At 33.8% G+C, this 19,477-nt stretch overlaps 1 protein-coding gene across 4 annotated transcripts in view; it reads right to left on the bottom strand.

The window, feature by feature from the left end:
• The window catches only part of Galk2 (galactokinase 2), a 133,640-nt gene extending 114,245 nt beyond the window's left edge, over nt 1-19,395 (bottom strand). For 3 of the 4 annotated variants that reach the window (XM_026391667.2, XM_026391682.2, XM_026391690.2), the window contains exons 1-2: nt 7,978-8,149; nt 1,753-1,841 (exon numbers count right to left, since the gene is read on the bottom strand). In XM_026391667.2, coding sequence (XP_026247452.1) covers nt 1,753-1,841; nt 7,978-8,030 — 142 coding nt within the window. In that variant the 5' untranslated portion in view covers nt 8,031-8,149. Of the gene's footprint in view, nt 1-1,752; nt 1,842-7,977; nt 8,150-19,334 lie in introns of those variants that run through there. The other variant, XM_026391675.2, reaches the window with a different exon arrangement.
• Between the last annotated feature and the right edge of the window lie 82 nt (nt 19,396-19,477).

Here is a 19,477-nt window from a genome sequence, read left to right as displayed (position 1 = left end):
GAATGGGCAAAAATTAGGCATAGCCTGGATATGGGATAAAGATATTCCAGATAGAGAAAAGGAAAATGGGAAAATCAAAGATGGATTGACAAAACACAGAGATTCAACTCAACCCCTCGAACATTAATTATGTCCTAAATAAGTAAAAATATAAATGAGATAGTCTTCAAAGTTTTAAAAGTTATCTGGCAGCCACTGTTCCTTATGCTCTAGACCTAGAGAGGAACTAGCCACCCGGTCACTCTCAAGGACTACATAAGTGAGACAAACTCAAGATTGACTAGAGGCAGCTTTTCTTCCTGACCTTTCTGGCAGTCAAAACAAACTTTTAGGATGCGAGTATAGTCTTATAGAATGTTTATGAATATGAAAATGTTCTATGTCTATGCTATCTGATATAGAAACCACTAGACACATGTGGCTACTGAGCATTGAAAGGTGACTACTTAACTACTTTAATTACTAATTAACTACTTTAATTAATTTAAATTTAAACAGTCAAATGTGGTTAGTGGAGACTTAATATATGGCACAGATATATATGATTCATACCTTTAGCAATGCAAAATTTCTCCTTTGTATCTTCAGAGAAACAATAGTGAAATCACAACAAATATCCTACATAATATCTCTACAATAACCCTGACAATGAATCTCATAAAATTATAGATAAATAATAAAGTAAAACCTGTTGAAAACAACTCTATATGTAAGCAATATATATTTCTGAAATCTACCTTGATCTTGAATAAATTTAGGAACCAAAAAAATAGGTTCTACATATTCTCAAAATAATGTTCCATAAATAATATCCATCTCAACAAGGCTTATGATAAAAACTCAAGTGATAACAATTTTGTTGATCAGAATAAAAACAATTCCTTTTGTGGAAATGAACTTAAGTTCCATGAAAGAGGGTACATCCTCTCTTCTACATACTTCTTTCCACCTGAAAAATCTCACCAGAAATTAAAAAAGAAAAAAGAAATAATGACATTCTCATCTGTTTCTTTTCTATCCAATGACTATAATACTGAAAACTAGAAATAAATTCATGTACAACGGAAGAAAATTGTTAATAAAAGTATAAAATATCAACTTAGTAAGCTATTAGGAAGTCATTAAAATAATTATGACCTCTACAGAAAGAGGAAAATATTTATGACAGATTAAATGATAAAAAGAATAAAAATTATATGCAATATAATTAAAACTGTATCTATTATTATAAATATACATAGAGGTGAACAGAAAAACAGTAAATGAAATTGTTAAAAGGCTATAATTTACTATTTAAAGTACTAAAATTCAAAAGCATTTCAGAGAAGAATTATAAAAAAAAAATACACCTAGAAAACCTGAAAAATCTGGGCCAACACTTTTAAAAGCATTAAGTTATAGGATTTCTTAGCATCCCTCTAACTTAATGAGAAAATGTACAGTCATCCAAATTACTCACCAGACTTTAAAGATATAACCTATGGCATAGAAAAAAATTTTCATCTTCCATTAAAACAATAAAAACAAATGGGTTTGAACAAATATATAGATTTTTAAAAATGAATGGGGAAAAAGCAACATTAATTACATGAATTGGTTGAAAGATGAAAGTAAGGAATTGTGTAAAAGAGTATCTTAATAGATATACATGTAAAATATTCTATTTGGGGCAAAATTAAGAAAGAACTACATTAAAAGAATTTGTATCTTATTAAAGGAGGAACAAAAAATTTAAAGGAATGTTTAAAATACCTATTATGTTGACTCGTCCTGGTGCTCGAACATAAAACTTGGGAATAGATCCAAACTTAGAGTTAAAAATCTCCTTTAGCTTCAGCAATCTGAAAACAAGAGTAGAATATTTCAAAATATCATATATCAGAAATCTGTAAGAGACTGGGGGTGTGTAGCACAGTGATAAAGCTCATACTTAGCATGGGCAAGGCCCTGGGTTCAATTTTCAGAAAATTAAAATGCCCATAAGAGGCAAACTCATCCATGCACACATTTCATGTAACTTCCACCACTAATTCTTCAAAAGGAAAAGAGAAAAAGTAAACTCTTCTGGTAACATACTACCTTAAAAACCCCAGGGCAACAGCATTGTTATTTCCTAAAGGATGCAAAGTATAGCTAAGCCCACTTAAGAAATCCAAATATAGTCACATTCCAAGGTTCTAATGGACATAAATTTGGGAGGATATACCATTCAATCCAGTACAGGAAGTCATATGAAAACTACACTAGGGGCTGAGGTTGTGGCTCAGTGGTAGAGCGCTTGCCTGGCATGTGTGAGGCACTGGGTTCGATTACCACCACCACATTAAGTTTGGCAAATCATTTTTCCTTAGCCTCTGTTCTCAAAAATTAGAGAATTTGAACTAGATATTCCTCCTAGATCCCTTACAGATCCAAAATTCTTATAATAGATTTAATAATCTGATACCATCAAAGCATCTCAGGTTAATTCTGTGAATAGTTCCACTGTTTGTAGTCTGACATCATAATATACCTAAATATATTATTTATAAACATTATTTAAACCTACCATATTCAGGAAAGTTGAGTAATTAATTAATTGATCTTAGGGATTAATTAGTTGCAAAAAACAGAAACACAAAAAAAAGTTCAGTAAATAAAGGAAATTTATTATAATGACAGATATGCTGAATATTTTCAGAAATTATTCAACCTGGACTCCTGGAAACTGGAGAGTTATCAGAAACTGTTTATACTCATGTCTTTGGCCTTCTCTCTTCCTAACTCATTCTCTTTTCGCTCTAAACATTCCATCACCATTCTGCTTTTCTCAAAGCTCTGCATTTTGCCTGCCTCTGTGAGCTCCTCCACATCTTCAGTTTCCATGACACTGTGGTCTTGATACTGTAAGATAAATAGCTCCAGTGTCTTATACAGTCTATCCTATACATCTCTATGTCCTTGAGCTCAAATTCCCAAAAGATATGTGTTTGGCAGAGTTTAAATGTAGCATCTCTCCTGGTTCTATCATCTATGGCTAAGGGGGTATGGAATTTGGTACAAACAAGGTTATTTGTTTGAATTGCAAATATGATTACTTTGGTCCATTTCTTCAACCGACAAGGATGACAAAAGATCTCAGCAGGACACAATAACTAGTATCTCTAGCATTTTAAGAAGCGTTTACTTGACTATCATATAGGTGTGAACAATGGTGACTGCCTAATTCTGAGTTTACCAAAAGCAATTAGAACAAGAACAAATAAAACTACACCCCAAAAAAAAAATGCCTCTAGTATGACTAGAAGACAGAGACTGTTAAACTTTAAGTTATGGGCTGGAGTTGTAGCTCAGTGGTACAGCACTTGCCTAGCAGGTGAGAGGCACTGGGTTCAAACCTCAGCGCCACATTAAAAAATAAATAAATAAATAAAGGTATTGTGTCCATGTACAACTAAAAATATTTTTTTAAAAAACTTTAAGTAGACAAAAAATAGTTATAAGTAGAACAAAAAGGAAGAGGGAAAAAAATGAGGAAAGACCACAGTGTGCTACTGAAAAAAATAACTTGGATGAAAGAGAAATGAAGGGAGCCAGCAAAATGAAGATTAATATAAAACCACCACACCAGAAAAAAAAAAAAAAAGGAAGGTATAAGGAGGAAGAGGTGAAAGTACAAAAAGCTCACAGACTGTTAAACAGGCTACAGGTAAAAATTAAAAGATAAATTAAAAACTGAAAAAGCAATTTTTTTTAAGTTACAGTGCAGGCATATACAAGGATACAACTAAATCACTTTTTTAAAGTTATAAAAAGACTATGGTCTGTGCAGTCAGGCAGAGCTGGGCTTAAATGTCTTCACTATCATAATGAAATTCATTAACCTCCCTCACCTTTATGTGACAAAGATATGCACCCTATGAAGTTGATTAAATAAAGTAATATAGGATCAGTGTTTAGCCCAGCATTAGCATGAAATACATATTTAATAAATGGTAATTATTATTCCTGATTCCTAGGTTCAGTTTCATTTCTATTCTGTAACATATAAATAATCCACTAGAAGAAATGAAAAATGATAGATAATTGTTTAGCTTATGTCAGAACAGTAAGTACTATTAGGGCATTCAGTAATTTTGATGATGCTGTTGATAAACTTTGGTGATCTCTACTCACTTTCTTCCAGATTATAGAGGATGAGATACCTCAGGTTGTCCACCCAGATTCTAGATAGAATGATTTTAAATGCTAGTGTTTTTCAACAGAAAACAGGAAGATGAAGAAGGAGGACAAGGAGAAATAACTGACAAAATGGATAGTAAAACAAGAAAAGAGTCCCCTATTTTTTAAGGGCACTAAAAAAAGATATAAGTACAAAAGTAACCAGTAGAACAAAATCAAAAGTTTTCTTAAATACCAAATAAATTTCAAAAATAAAGGAGCACAGTAAAATCTAATAGAAAACACAACACAGAAAACATATCATAACACATAATTATCAAATAATATGATAGAATTGAAATCAAACATATCACCATAGTTTTAACTATAACTATAGTTATTTCACAATAGTCTCTGTTACAAGATGGTTAACTTCAAGGACTGGGTGAAGTTACATCAACATATGTGACTAGGCCTAACGTATTTCTTTTAAAAAAAAGATTTGCAATTTGGATCCTAAAACAAAACTGAACTATGTGCTGTATACAAGAAACACAACTAATATCTAATAATTTAGATATTTAAACTTAAAATGATTCAAAAAGGCTAAATATCAAGGAATAAGTAGAAGTATTCCAGGAAAACAGAAACAATAAGAAAACAGTGGGAGTGGTCCTGACATCAGATATTGCAGAATTTAAACCAAATACCATTAAATGTGCATAAAAGGATCCTTCTTAATGCTGAGAGTCACAACTCAAAATAAAGGTATGAGCATTAAATAATGCCCCCAATTCAAACAGTAATAATAATTTTTATAAAGCAAAAAATATACTACAGGCAATGTAAGAAAATATGAACAGAAATACATCAACAATAAGACACAAAAAAATTGAAGAGAAAAATGCAACAAAATTAATAAAGCACATTTTATGGATGTATATACCATATATAAACATTACACCAAGAAATTTGTGTAGGACAGCACAAATATTGATCATATATTAGGCCACAATAAAATGTTACTGAATTCCATAAGGTGAAAATACTATAAACAACACTGAACTCAATGCAACAAAACTTGAAATTTTAACTGAGAATAAGTCACAAAAAGGTTCTCCTAGTGCAATGGCTTATGCCTATAACCCCAGCTAAAAAACAGTAAAAATGATATTGTAAGGATTCAATGATATTATAAACCAAATGGATAATTTCTAAGAAGGGAAGTAGGAACTGGCAGAACAGGGTAGAAATCAGAAGCAATAACAAAGAAAGGAACTGTGGGATTCTTCAGGCTTTACTGAATATATTTTTTGGCTTTTATTTTTTTTTAGATATACATAATAGTAGAATGTATTTTGACATATTATACATACATGGAGTATAACTTATTCTAATTGGGATCCCATTCTTGTGATTGTACATCATGTGGAGTTTCAGTGGTTGTATATTCATACTGAATATACTTTTAAATACTCCAAATCTTTCATATTAAGAGTGTGTTTAGGATTATCCAGTTGAGTTGGCAGAACATGAGACTTTTATAAGGTAGTCATATGGCATCATATACAGCAGCACTATTCATAGGAGCCAAAAGATGGAAGCAACCAAAACATCTGTCAACTGATAAATGGATAAACAAAATGCAGTATATCCATACAATAGAATATTATTTGACCATAAAAAGGAATGACATAATGACACATTTTACAAAATGGATGAAACTTTAATACATGCTATATTTTTTTAAAAGCCAATCCAAAGAACTCAAACATGATTATGACTTGCATTTATTTGAAAGCCCAGAATAACCAAATCTATAGAGACAGAAAATACATTAATAGTTGCTTAGGGTTAGTGGGGCAGTGAGAGGTGAGGGAATGGGAAGTCTGGGGTGATACCGAATAGGATATTGGGTTCTTTTTGAGTCAAGAAGTTTTCTAAATTTGATTGTGGTAATGATTGCACAATTCCGAAAATACTAAAAACCACTTAATTGTAAACTTTAAATGAGTGAATTATATGGTATGTGAAAAATTAACAAAGCTATTACAAAAATAATAATCCAACAACTTAAACTTAATCACAAAGAAAAGGAAAAGAGAAGATATTACTGCTAAGAATGCAAAGAAAGCTAAAACAGTGGAATTTGGTGTCTCACAGTAAAGGGGAGATGCATAGATGGGATGTAAAAACAAAATATTAGAGCTTCCATTTGTAAATTATTTTTATTAAGAAGAATAAAAAAGAAATTATTTTATAATGTGGTTATATTTGTATAATGTGGTTCACTAATGCCTTTACTCAGAGTATCTTGTGTCCTATGAAGTTGATGAGGTATCTTGAGGAAAGAGAAGGAATTCCACTAGGAGACAGGCTCCCACTGGGGCCCTCAGTGAATTGTAACATGTGACTGGTTAGTTAGATTTATACATCACACTCAAGAGTTAACAAAACATATGCTTCCTAAAGTGAATATGTGGCTTCAAAAGATTCCTAAGAATAAAATACTGCTTGAAGTTGATCATCAACACAGTGCACACACAACTGAAAAACAATAGCAGAACTTCTCTGACTACTTTTATGATCTCCTCTGTGGCTAGCAAGGAAAAATAAATATTAACATTAAATACATTTTACATGAATAAATACTATCAAAACAAGGAAGAACACTAAGGAAATTTGGTAAACAATTCTTCATTTTTAGTGCATGTAGCTGTATTTGTTACCTTCTTGCCACTGCAGGGCCAACTATAGAAATTGATTTTTATGATCAAAATCATATAAAATGGAAACATTTGAAATACATAATGGATATATTTTATGTAATAAAAAGATTAAGCTACAAGGGCCTGGATTTATTTTCATGTAACAAATTCCTCCTTACTCTTAGGTGAAGCATGCCTTTAACAATGTGTTCTAATTCAATCATATATACCAGGGCAACATTAAAACACTCAAAATCAAAGACATTCAGAGGTAATCCAAAACTATGCTGGTCTTTATGATTAAAAATTATGTTTCTTTCTGGTAATTGAAGACACACTGCTGGCTTAAGCATGAAAGAACATCTTTTTTAGGGCAACTTGTATAATTTGTCAGGCCCAATACAAAATGAAAATATCATCAACTGACCCATAATAGTAATAAATAAGGAAATAGAAGGAGCTTAAAGACTTGATGTTAGACAAAACAAAATAGTTAATAACAGCAAAGTGTGAAAGAAGTCAACCCCAGAAAAGCTCTTAGGCTAATGCAGCACAGCAAGTAAAAGACATTATTCAATGAGATTTTATCACTATAAACCAGAACAAAGTGTTTCTACAAAGCATCTGTAATTTAAAATATCCTCCACTAGCCATCACCAAATTACCAGTTATTCTGTAGCTGGGGATTGGCAACAAATTCCCTAAATGACAATTCAGATTCCAGGGTTTCCTTTTAAGATGCAAAGACCAAGGAGGCTTCTGTGTTTGCTTTCAATGAATATTTAGAAAGACAACTTCTAAAAGCAATTATCAATGGGCAGGCAAAGCAAATGGAGGAGTTCGAATGTATTCGGACATTTTTCTGAAGCTGGATAGAAAGACTGTAACACCTTCAGCAAGAAACGGAAAAGAAGAATCTGCAGAAATGAAGCAATACACAACAATCCTTGGTAGCAGCCAAGGTGTAGCAACGTATTTGACGCATGTTCTTTCTTGCAAGCCCGGCCTTTGAGAATTACAAGAGTTCTGTCTGCTCCCCATCAACAAAAGCAGCCAAAAGCCATGAACCTCATCTGCAACCAGCTAACCTAGGAGATCCCAAAAAAAGGTGGCTTTGCCTCTCCCCCACCTGGGATGTTCTGCCACCTGGATTCGACGCCTGGCAGGGCCCTCCGTAGCCATATTTCGCTAGATCCTGTTTTCTTCTGCAGTTTGGAGTTTAGAAGCAAATCTCCTAAGGCAATCACGAGATAACCGGCTGTTACAGATGCTCCTTTCTTCCGGACAGCCCTGGCTCTCACCCTGCGGAAATCCTGCAGCTGCGCTGAGGTGGCTGCTTCCAGGCACCGCCTTCAGCTCCTCCTTCTGGGCTCTGGGCCAAAGTTCCCTTCCGGTCACTGACAAGTGCAACCACAGTCCTACACTAAGTTTACAGGAACTGGGACTCTGGAGGCCCTGCGCAAGTACATGCCAAGCTGAAAGAGGTTTTCTTTCTGCAAACTGTGGATAAGTCTGATTACAGAGTGATAACCTGGAGACCCACACACACCTTAGTCATCTGATCTATCTGAGGCTACAATTTTTAAGTTAGGAGTTTTGTTTTTGTTTTTGTTTTTTAATGTCCACCAGCTACTTCCAAAAGGACACTGAAATGTTTAGCAATTTCTTCCTATGTGGATTATTTCCAAATCAAGCAGCATAAAATTGATGCAGCACTAATGCAAACGTACTTGCATTTATTTCCAGGATAAGCCTTTCAGAAACATAATAGGAAAAGAAGAAAACATTTTTTTCTGCATCCACCCTTAGCAACCCCTTAGATTTCCTACTGTAATGCCAGATTCGTGGGACCCCAATAGACCTCCAGAAGCCCAATCTGATGCGATCACACAAGAGTCTTTATTGTAAACTCGAGCCTGGACTCACAACCGTTCCTACTCAGCCATCCCGGGGAGTGAGTCCTGGTCCTTTGTCCAGTGAGATTTTATAGGTTTTGGGGGGATACTCTATGCTCACAACATCACACAGCAAATCATTCCATATCGCAGGAAAATCAAACAACAACTCTTAACATTGATTAGTACATTCACTGGTGGGAACCAGTTGGGTAGGGGTGATTGGTTAGTACAAGAGGGGGATTCCTTTGAACTGATTGGTTTAGGCCACAAGGGTGTACTAAACTATCTGGTTTCCCAACATGTTATCAACCACCATAAACTACTGGGGAGTCATCCCCGGTATTTTCCCTGTCTCATGCTGATTGGTGGTTGCTAGAGAGTTGCTATGGGTCTTCACCTAGCCTAACTGAGTCAAGGACACCCTACACCACATATCTCTCCTGTTATTTGCAGACAAACAACTCAGCAGGGTGGGTAGGTTTTTCCCAGGACAAGGGTCATGCCCCCTTCCTTAGGACAGGCCTTGAGGTAGAAGCTGATTTCTCAAAAATCGAGTCACATCAGTTTCTCACTACTACCTAGAGAAAACCAGATGCCCTATCTAAAATAGCACAACATCCCCACCACATCACTCTAACATATTAATGTTCTTAGATCTCAAAATTATCAAAAAAATTACCCTGAATATTTATTATGTGTTTATTGTCTGTCTCACCACCTCCACCATCACTACCACTAGATTTACCAACCTGAGGGAAAAGGCATCTTGAATAGTGCCTAGTAGATTGGTTTTTAATAACTAGATAAGATAAACTGATGACTGAAATGTAAAATGATATGCTTAAGATCACACTGCTCATCAGCAGCAAAACTCAAATTAAAATTTAGCTCTATTAATTCTTAATCTAGCACATTTTGTACCTCAGAACACAAAGATTAAACCCAGCTAGTAATACATCTATTCCAAGATACTCCAGTTGAGGAAGTTTGAGCCAACATGCTTGTATTATACAATTTTCTTTTCCTATAACACGATATCTAAGGATGGATATTTTATAAAGGTTTATTTCAGTTTTTGTCTTATTTTTGTGGTGCTGGGGATAGAAGCAGGGACTGTGTGTGCTAGGCAAGAACTCTACCACTGAGCTACACCCCCAGCCCTGAAATGAGGTTTATTTAGCTTACAATTTTGGAGGCTCATGGCAGATGTCATCACAATGGTGGAAGTATGTGTAAAAAAAAAAAAATCACATGGTAAGACAAAAAGCCAAGAATATTCTGATTCAGGATCTCTCTTTTCTAACAACCAGTTCTCTCAACAACTCACTCACTCTAAGAGACCATGTTAATCCCTTCCCAGGGCATTCCCCCTAATGACCTCCCACCAGATCCACCTCTTGAAGGTTCCAACACCTGAGCCTTTTGGAGAACACACTCAAACCTGAAATACTAGTGTTGGTAGCATAATTTGGAGAATAAATGCCTGTCACAGTAGGGGTAGTAACATAACTTAAGAGAAATCCAATATGTTGCTATTCCAGAATTCTATCATTCTATATGTGTATGTAAGAAGCGGGAAAGGAAATAGAAGCTAACATACAGATGCACAGTATCAGTTTAGCCCAAGGGTGGAAGACCCTGGGCATCCCCTTGAGTTATTACTGTAAATGGTACATCATGGAAAGTTACTCTGTTTTCAGAGCTTCTTTTTTATTGTTATGGTTTTGATCTCAAATGTTCTCCAAAGATCATGTCTTAAAGGCATTGTTACCAGTATGTGGCACTATTAGAATGTGGGGCCTAATGGAAGGAAGTTGGGTCATTGGAGGCATGCCCTTGAAGGGTGTGTCAGTCAAGTTTTCATTGTTATGGTCAAAGTACCTGACAAGAATAACTCACAGGGGCTGTGGTTGTAGCTCAGTGGTAGAGCACTTCCTCAAAAGTGTGAGGCACTTGGTTTGATCCTCAGCACCATATAAAAATAAAATAAATAAAGGTATTGTGATCATCTACAACTAAAAATAATTTTAAAAAAATAAAAGAAGAACTCAGAAGAAAAAGGTTTATATTTTTTTTACAGTTTAAGAGGTGCAGTCCACAATCAGCGGACACCACTGCTCTGGTCCTGAAGGGAGATGGAACATCATAAGCACTACTTAACTTGTGGCAGCCAGGAAGCAGAGAGAAAAAGGGAACAGGCTGCAGGCAAGATGAATCCTTTTAAGGCATGCCCCCATTGACCCACTTCCTGCAGCCACACACTAACTCCCTACAGCTACTACCCATTTAGTCCATTCAAACAAGGATGTCCTGACTAGATACAACTCTCATAATCCAATCATTTTACATCTAATCATTCCTGCATTCACACAGGTATTTGGGGGGAATGCCTCATATCCTAAACATAACAAAGGGGATATTGGGACCCCAGCTTCTTTCCCTATCTCTCTTTGTTTCCTGGCTGCCATGAATGAGCAGCTTTGCTCCAACAGGTGCTCCCCACCATCATGTTCTGTCTTACCACAGTGTCCAAAACAACACAGCCAACCAATCATGAACTGAAAACAGGATCAACATAAATCTTTCCTACTTATAAGTTGATTACCTTGGTATTTTGTCACGTAATAGAAAGCTAACATAAAATCATACAGCCTTTCTAATCATTTATAATAAATCAATCATAACTTACTTTTGAACTACAGTAAAAATAATATTGTGGCTTATTCTTGAGTAATGGACAGTATTATTGTCACTTCTTGTAAATAAATTTAGATAAGGAGAGAATCTAAGTAAAAAAAATATAAACTTTTTAGGAACATCAGTAAATATGGAAATGGACAGACTAGTTTTTTAATATTTATTTTTAGTTGTTGTTGGACACAATACATTTATTTTATTTATTTATTTCTATATGGTGCTGAGGATTGAACCCAGGGCCTCGTACACAGCAGGCGAATGCTCTACTCCTGAGCCACAACTTCAGCCCAGACCAGTTTTTTATTCAGATATGTTTCTAATATATCTTCCTAGATCAATTGAAAAATAATCTAATTTTAAAACTTGAAAACATTCTTTCTTAAAAACTAATACAAAATAAACTCATTTTATACTGGGTAAAAAAATGAACACAGTGACAATGGAAACTGTTTCATAAAAGAATACTTCCTATTGAATGTATATTTGCAGACCAAACTTTGTTAATTAAAATCCAATGTTAAATGATTAGTTTGGATCTTGGATGCATTCCTATTATTGTCTCATCAAAATTGACACGGACTAGAAATATCTTCTGAAGCAATTATTTTAAAATCCTTTTTTGAAATAACTGGCCCAAACTAAAAGAGTATAGTGGAACTAGAATTAAAACTACAGCGCTGCACTTGTAGTCCAGAAACCATACTACTTCTGAATATGTGACCATTCATAAGATCTCAACAAAGTATGCTTTAAAACAAATTAACAAAGCAATTAGAATTCTTGTCTCAAAGTTGAAATATGCACATAATAATTTTCATGAAGTATTGCTCTTAATCTTTTCTCAAACTTCTAGAGAACCCTACCAGACACAGAGACAGAGACACACAGACACAATTACATAACTTTCTATGCCAAGCATCTTGCTAAGGAAGCACTTGAGTGTGTGTGTGTGTGTGTGTGTGTGTGTGTGTGTGTGTGTGTTTGATGCTGGGGACTGAACCCAGGGCATTCTGCATATGAGACAAGCACTCTACCAAGTGAGCTATATCCCCAGCCCAATGAAAACTTTGTGTATTGTATTATTTCTTTATTTTTTTAACAATTCTTAAGAGATTAAAAAATATTATTCCTTTGTCAATTTTAAGGAGGTAGTCCTTTGGTTTTTATTAGAAAACCATATCTGGCAGTGAAAATATTCAAACACTTAAATTTTATCATATTTTTATATCTACAAATCTCAAACCTCTCATCTTTATTTTTTGGCAGATGGGCACACTTACACTAAGGCTTAAAGTCTAAATTATAAAATAATAGATGGTATATCATGATATGTTCTTAAACAGAGACCTAATTGATAAGTTTAAATAATTTTTCTTTCAATTATATTAGCCCTTGCTCAGATAAAATATAGCAAACTAAATACAAATAAACACCAAAAGGAGTAATTAAAAAAAAAACTTGAACCAAAATAAGACATTAAAACAGGGATGTTAGAGTCACATAGATCTGGCTATCTAGCTGACATCTACAGATGTTTAGGTGTTACCTTAGAATCATTTCCTGTGGGAAGTTCTACTGTTCCTAATTCCTACCTCTACCTTCAAAAATGAAGAATCTAAGGCCACAGAGAGACCATCATTTGCCTGATGTTACTTCTGTAGTCTAATTATACAACTTCTGGAAAGTATTTCCTGTTTTGACTTATAATTTTAACAAAGTGTTATTTATAATAGGAAGAATTAACTTTGGTGAATTATTCTGGTGATTTTCCCATTATGGTAATTAACAAACTTCTTTAATATCTTCTTTACAATAATTATTCTTCTGAATATATCTCTAGCCAAAAAGTAAAAGATAAACTCATGAATCAAAAAAATTCATGTTTATATAGTTAAATATAGTATTATAATCTTTTAAAAATCAATATGAAAGGAAAAGAAAATGTGCAACAAGGCATCAATAAAAAATAGATTGCTTTTTAGAATGAAAAATAAAACAAAAAAATCTCTAAGCATCCTCTGATTGCCCTCATAGTAATTATCACACCAGTACTGGAATTACTTTTGTGTTTTCTTGACTAACAAGTCTAAAACCTTACTACTCAAAATGTGCAGCTCAAACCAGCAGCATCCACATCACCCAGAAGATTTTTATAAGTAGAGAATCTTGGACCCATATCTACTGAATCCTAACCTATAATGCAAGCCAAATATATAATTTAAAAATTTTTAGAAGTCATTTTAAAAAGATTAATTTTACTAATAAATTTTACCTAGTAATCCAAATTATCATTTCAAATATAAAAAAAAGTAAAATCATTCAACTGTTTTACTTTTTCATAGTAAATTTCTGAAATCCAGTGTATATTTTACAGTTAATCGAATGTTAATTCCAACTAGAAAAACTTGGTTGCTATGTTGGACAGCATGAATCTAAATTGTAAGTTTCCGGAAGGCAATGACCATTTCACTATGGTTTTAAAGATTCTGGGTCAGTGTCTAGCAGGCACTCAGGGAATGTTTAATGAAGAAATTAATGAATGAACCCGGATTAGAATGGCCTGACCACTTACTAACTTTGTAACTGGAGGCAAGTCTGAAATCTCTCCTCCATAAAAACCATTCCAATCTTCTATCTGGTCTTTCTCTTTCCCCTAAATATGATTTATTGTCTTTGTGGCTATTCGAAATTACATTAATTATTCATTGATATTTTGTGTTTATTATCTGTTTCCTCCATTAGAATTAGCATTCAAGGTTTCATTTATTGTTCTATAATCATTCATTCATTTAACAAATTTTATCTGTGCCATTAACTTTTCAATTTTTTCTTTTTTTTTAAGATGGAGATCTTGCTATGTAACTCCAGGGTTCAAGTGATCCTCCCACATCAGCCTCCTATTTAGCTAGGACTACAGACATATGCCACCACATTGGTCTATGCTACTAAATTAAGTTTTAAACACTATTCAGGCACAGGGGATACAACCATAAATATTTTTTAAGTTTCTGCAATCATGGCAAATTAAAATTAGTTATATAAATGAACTAATTATAAAAACTCGTGTAGGGCTGGGGCTGTAGCTCAATGGTAGAGCACTTGCTTAGCATGAGTGAGGCACTAGCTTCAATCCTCAGCACCACATAAAAATTAAAAAACAAATAAAAAAAGGCATTCTGTCCATCTACAACTACAAAAAAAATTTTTAAAAAACCTGGTGAAAACTCTGCATTTAATATGCATTCCATCATTACAATGAAACAAAAATTTAGATTAACTTTATTTTGAAATTAGAAGTTTGCATGTCAAGCTGGCCAAATTGCAGATGAACTGCTGCAATTTAAAATTATATGCTTTTTCCTTTTATTTCTTAATCTAGAAACTAGGTATAATACAAGCTTGTTCAAAGTAGATAATATTTTCCTCATTCTGTCATGACAATCCAATTGCTCCTAACTCAATAAGGAGTTAATTATTAAACAACTTTTTTCTTTTTCTTTTTCTTTTATGGATTACTGTGGCAAGGGATCTCAGGTGACTAATGTAATTTAAGGATTTGTTTTTCTAGGAAAACAATTGATATAGTCAAAATAATCTTCAAAATCTAAGCATACTGCACTCTCTATAGAGGTTTTTTTTTTTTTTAGGTTTGATTCTCAGATCAATCCATGAGAGTAAATCTAAACCACAATGAAGCAATAATGGTACTAGTAACTCACCCAGAATGCAAAGCCCTGATGTCTTAAACTAAGTCTTTAACTGGGGGTGGAGATGAGGTGGAAGCAGTAGATCAGGATAGAGAAAAGACAGGTACAGATTCTGAGAAATAAGTAAAAACTGGAGAGAATGGATGAAAACTTTGGTTTAAAAGGGACCAAAAGAGAAACCAGGAGTTTCTAGAATCTGAAACAGATTCTGTTAGATAGCAAAAGTCTGGTAGTCTCTAAGACCAAAAGGAGATGGAATGTGGAATAGCAAAGGGACTGCAAGTATTCTTATGTAAGAGAGGTTCTTGTCAATTGACAATTGAGAACTGAGCAGCACTTTAGTTCACAGAGGAATCACAGGAAGGTTAATGTTAAAAGCACTGAAAGAATTTAATAATTACAGTAAAGAAATAGAGACAGTTTGGAATTACACTATATCAATCCCTTGCTTTATCTCCACACTACATTTTACTGAAAAATTGGTTTGTTTCTCAAAACTAGCAAGGTGGAGCCACCAAATGTGATGATCATTATTATCCAAAGTACATGTATGAAGACACAAAGTGGTGTGAATATACTATGTATACAACCAGAGATATGAAAAATTGTGCTCTATACATGTAATAAGAATTATGATGCATTCTGCTGTTATATAAATTAAAAAATAAGTGAGAGAACATGCAAAAAGAGAAATATCAAAATGGAAAAAAAGAATATAACTAAAGTTGGGTAATTGCAATTTCAAAAAAAGACATGCTTACAATATCAAAGTCAAAGTAAGGAATGAAACTTGGAGCATTCTGTAGGGGAGAAAAAAAAACTTTTCCTCTATTCTCTTAGATTTAGTAGCTAGGTTCTTATATTAGTCAGCTTTCTGGTAGTGTGATAAATAACCATAAATAATATAATAACCAAATAATATAACTTATAAAGAGAAAAGGTTTATTTTGCCTCACTGTTCTGAGGTTTTAGTCCAAGACACATTGGTTCTATTGCTTTAGGCCTGGGAAAGGCCACAGATCATAGATAACACACACAGTGGGGCAAAACTGCTCATATCGTGGCCAGGAAACAAAAGAGAGTTAGAGGATGGATTTGGGGCCCATTATTCTCTTCATGGGAATGGGGACTTCATAAAAATACATGAAGAACCCAAAGAAGCAGCTGCACTCAGGAGTATAATAAACAAATGGCAGTACATTGTGGAGAGGTAACTAAGAATATATGGAAGAACTAATGAAATATAAGGGTTTAGAATAGTTTATGCAGACTCAGTGCTAGCTTTCCTCTTCCTCGCATAGAAGGGAATATTTATACCATCTTCACAACAGGAAATTTATAACCTACTTTCAGGCATGTAAGGAATCTTTGCCCTTGACTGTAGGCAAAACTCTTACAATTCAATAGTAATAAGATAAACAACCCAGTTAAAAAATAGGCAAAATAATTAAAGAGATATTTCACCAAAGAAATACATGGAATCCAAGTAAGAACAAAAATATGTTCAAAATTAATCATTAAGGAAATGCATATCAAAACTACAATCAGATATGAAGATATTCCTGCTAGAGTGGCTAAAATTAAAAAGACTGACCACACTAAGTGTTGACAGGTATGTGGATCAACTACTACTCTACTAGTAGATGTACAAAATGGTAAAACCATTTAGGAAATCAAATTAACAGTTTCTTAAAAAATTAAACACACATCTACTATATGATGTACCCATCAATACTAGGCATTTATTTTTATTTGTACCCATGGCTGCATAACAATATTATCACCAACTTATTGGTATAATATAATACATATTTATTATCCCACAGTTTCTATGAATAGGGAGTCAAGGCACAACTTAATGGGTCCTCTACTTTAGAGACTCACAAGGTCTTATTTGATGTTCAAATAGAGAAGGATTCAGATTCAAGTAGCTTTAAGCACCAGTCAGCTCCTTGTGGATTATCAGACTAAAGGCTACAATTACTTGCTGGTTATTGGTCAGATGCCACCCTCAGTTCCCTGCCACATAGTCCTTCACAACATGGGTAACTAACTGCCTTCCTCTGAGTCATTAAAAGAGATAATTATTCCTAGCCAGATGAACTTAACAATCCTGTCTAATGTAATAATGTACACATATCTTGTACATCAATTTTTCTATCAACTATTCTTGATTACTAGTTATAATCAAGTCACAGACTCCACCCAAACTCAAAGGATAAAGAGTTATCCAAGAGCATGAATAATGGGGGAGACACTTTAGAGGATAAATAAAACAGGACACCCAAGATAAATAAAACATATCCACATAAAAACTCTTACACAAATGTTTTTAGAAGCTTTATTTATATTAGCCACAAACCCAAAAACAAAAAACTCAAATATCCATCAACAGGCACATGGATAAGAAAAACTGTGGTATATACATATAATAGTACACTCATCAGTTAAAAAAAAGCTACAACAATGCATGCAACAACATGAATGAATCTCAAAATAATTATACTGAGTTAAGCCAGCAAATGAGAGTATACAGTGTATTCCACTTATATAAAACTACTGAAAATGTAAACTAATCTACAGTGACAAAAAGCAGATCAGAGGTAGCCCAGGAAAAGTGAAAGAGGGAGAAGACAGATTACCAAGAATCTGCAAGGAACCTACAAAGAAACTTCCGCAGTGATAAATATGCTCATTATCTTGGTATGGTGCTGGTTCACAGGTGTACACATATGACAAAATTCATCAAATTGTATACTTTAAGTATGTGCTGCTTCATGTACCTCAATAAGTCTGCTAAATTGTACTTCAATAATCCTAGTTTTTAAAAGTATTTTTTAAAAATAAGATTTACTTTCAACAAGGACACCATGTCACACCAATACATCCTGTTAAATAAAATTTTTTTCAGCTATTTACCACTAAATAAAATCGATGTCAATAAAAATAAAAGAATATCTTAGCTGTACAAAGTATTCAGAATAGGATATGTAAATAAGGTAACAAAAAAGAACTTTTATGGACAGAAACTTTTTTGATGTTTAGAGGTGCATACAAGCACATTTCCTAAACAGAAAGATTTATTTGATAACATATTTATTTATTTACTCAACAAGTATTCATTTTTGAGTAATTCTTTTCCAATAAAGAATAAAGTATTTCATTGAAATGCAACAAAATATGTTAGTAAATTCAGTGTAAATCAACATGTAATTTTACAAATGTGATCAGCATGCACAAGGTTAAAAATCTCTCTCAGAATTGGTTTCTTGAGTAAGAATCAAAACTATGTGCAAATGAATCTCTTAACTACCTTGGGGTTCTATATGTTATTTTGAAGAACTATGAATTACAGTTAGAATCACCATGTGATTTATTGTTCTAACTTATGAGTGTTCTTAATTACAATGCTGGATCGCTGTACTAAACCATCTCTGTCCCAGGAAAACTAGGATTTACAGTCAGTCACCCTAGTTATAGGAAAGTTTTGTTTTGTTTTAAAGTTACAAGTACAAATTCCTGAACTCAACGGCAGAACTACTGAATCAGAATCTTTAGTGTGAGAGTTAGGAAGCTTTGGATTCTAAATGATATCATTAAAGGCTCTTCCAATTCTAAAATTTTATGTTTCAGAGAGTAATTTTGAACGTGCACTTGATATTAAAGGATATCAGGAAAGTGTTAATCTTATATGTAATAATAATGTTGTGATTGCATAGAATTCCTTAATTTTAGGAAATAAATATAACTGCATTTAGGGGTGATGTGTCATATCTGCCATTTCCTTTCACTTCATTCAGGGAATACACACACACACAAACACACACACACAGGCAAGTAGAGCTCATAGTGTATATACATGTGTCCACTATACTATTCTTTCAATTTTATGTATGTTTGAAATTTCTCATAATAAAGTGGTAAGAGGAAAAGGCTATTAAGGAAAATATCTGTGTTAGATTCAATGACAGAATGGATGAGGCAGGATTATTGTTACAAACACGGACTTATAAGGGCTGTGCCTTAACTGATTGATGCATACCTAATTTGGGATGTCCAGGGAACTGTTTTGCCAACTACAAATATAACAAACATTACTTGTAAATCGTGCTGCTGAAAAGGATCTTCAAATATCAACGTGTGGCATAAGTACACACAAATAACAGTGGCAGAAATAATACTACCTGTCGCAAAGGACTGGCATGTCAACCTTTTCTCCAAGAAAGGCTTCTGGTCCTAGGCTGACCTTACTTTCACCAGAATGAGGTAGTTCCAGAGTCCCAAGCAAGGGAGGAGACTGTTCCCCCACCTAGGAGCCTAGAAACTG

This window comes from Urocitellus parryii, chromosome 6, assembly GCF_045843805.1.
Source record: "Urocitellus parryii isolate mUroPar1 chromosome 6, mUroPar1.hap1, whole genome shotgun sequence".
NCBI classification, from domain to species: domain Eukaryota; kingdom Metazoa; phylum Chordata; class Mammalia; order Rodentia; family Sciuridae; genus Urocitellus; species Urocitellus parryii.
The sequence above is the reverse complement of the archived record's forward strand: the minus strand, read 5'-3'. Positions and strand labels throughout refer to the sequence as shown.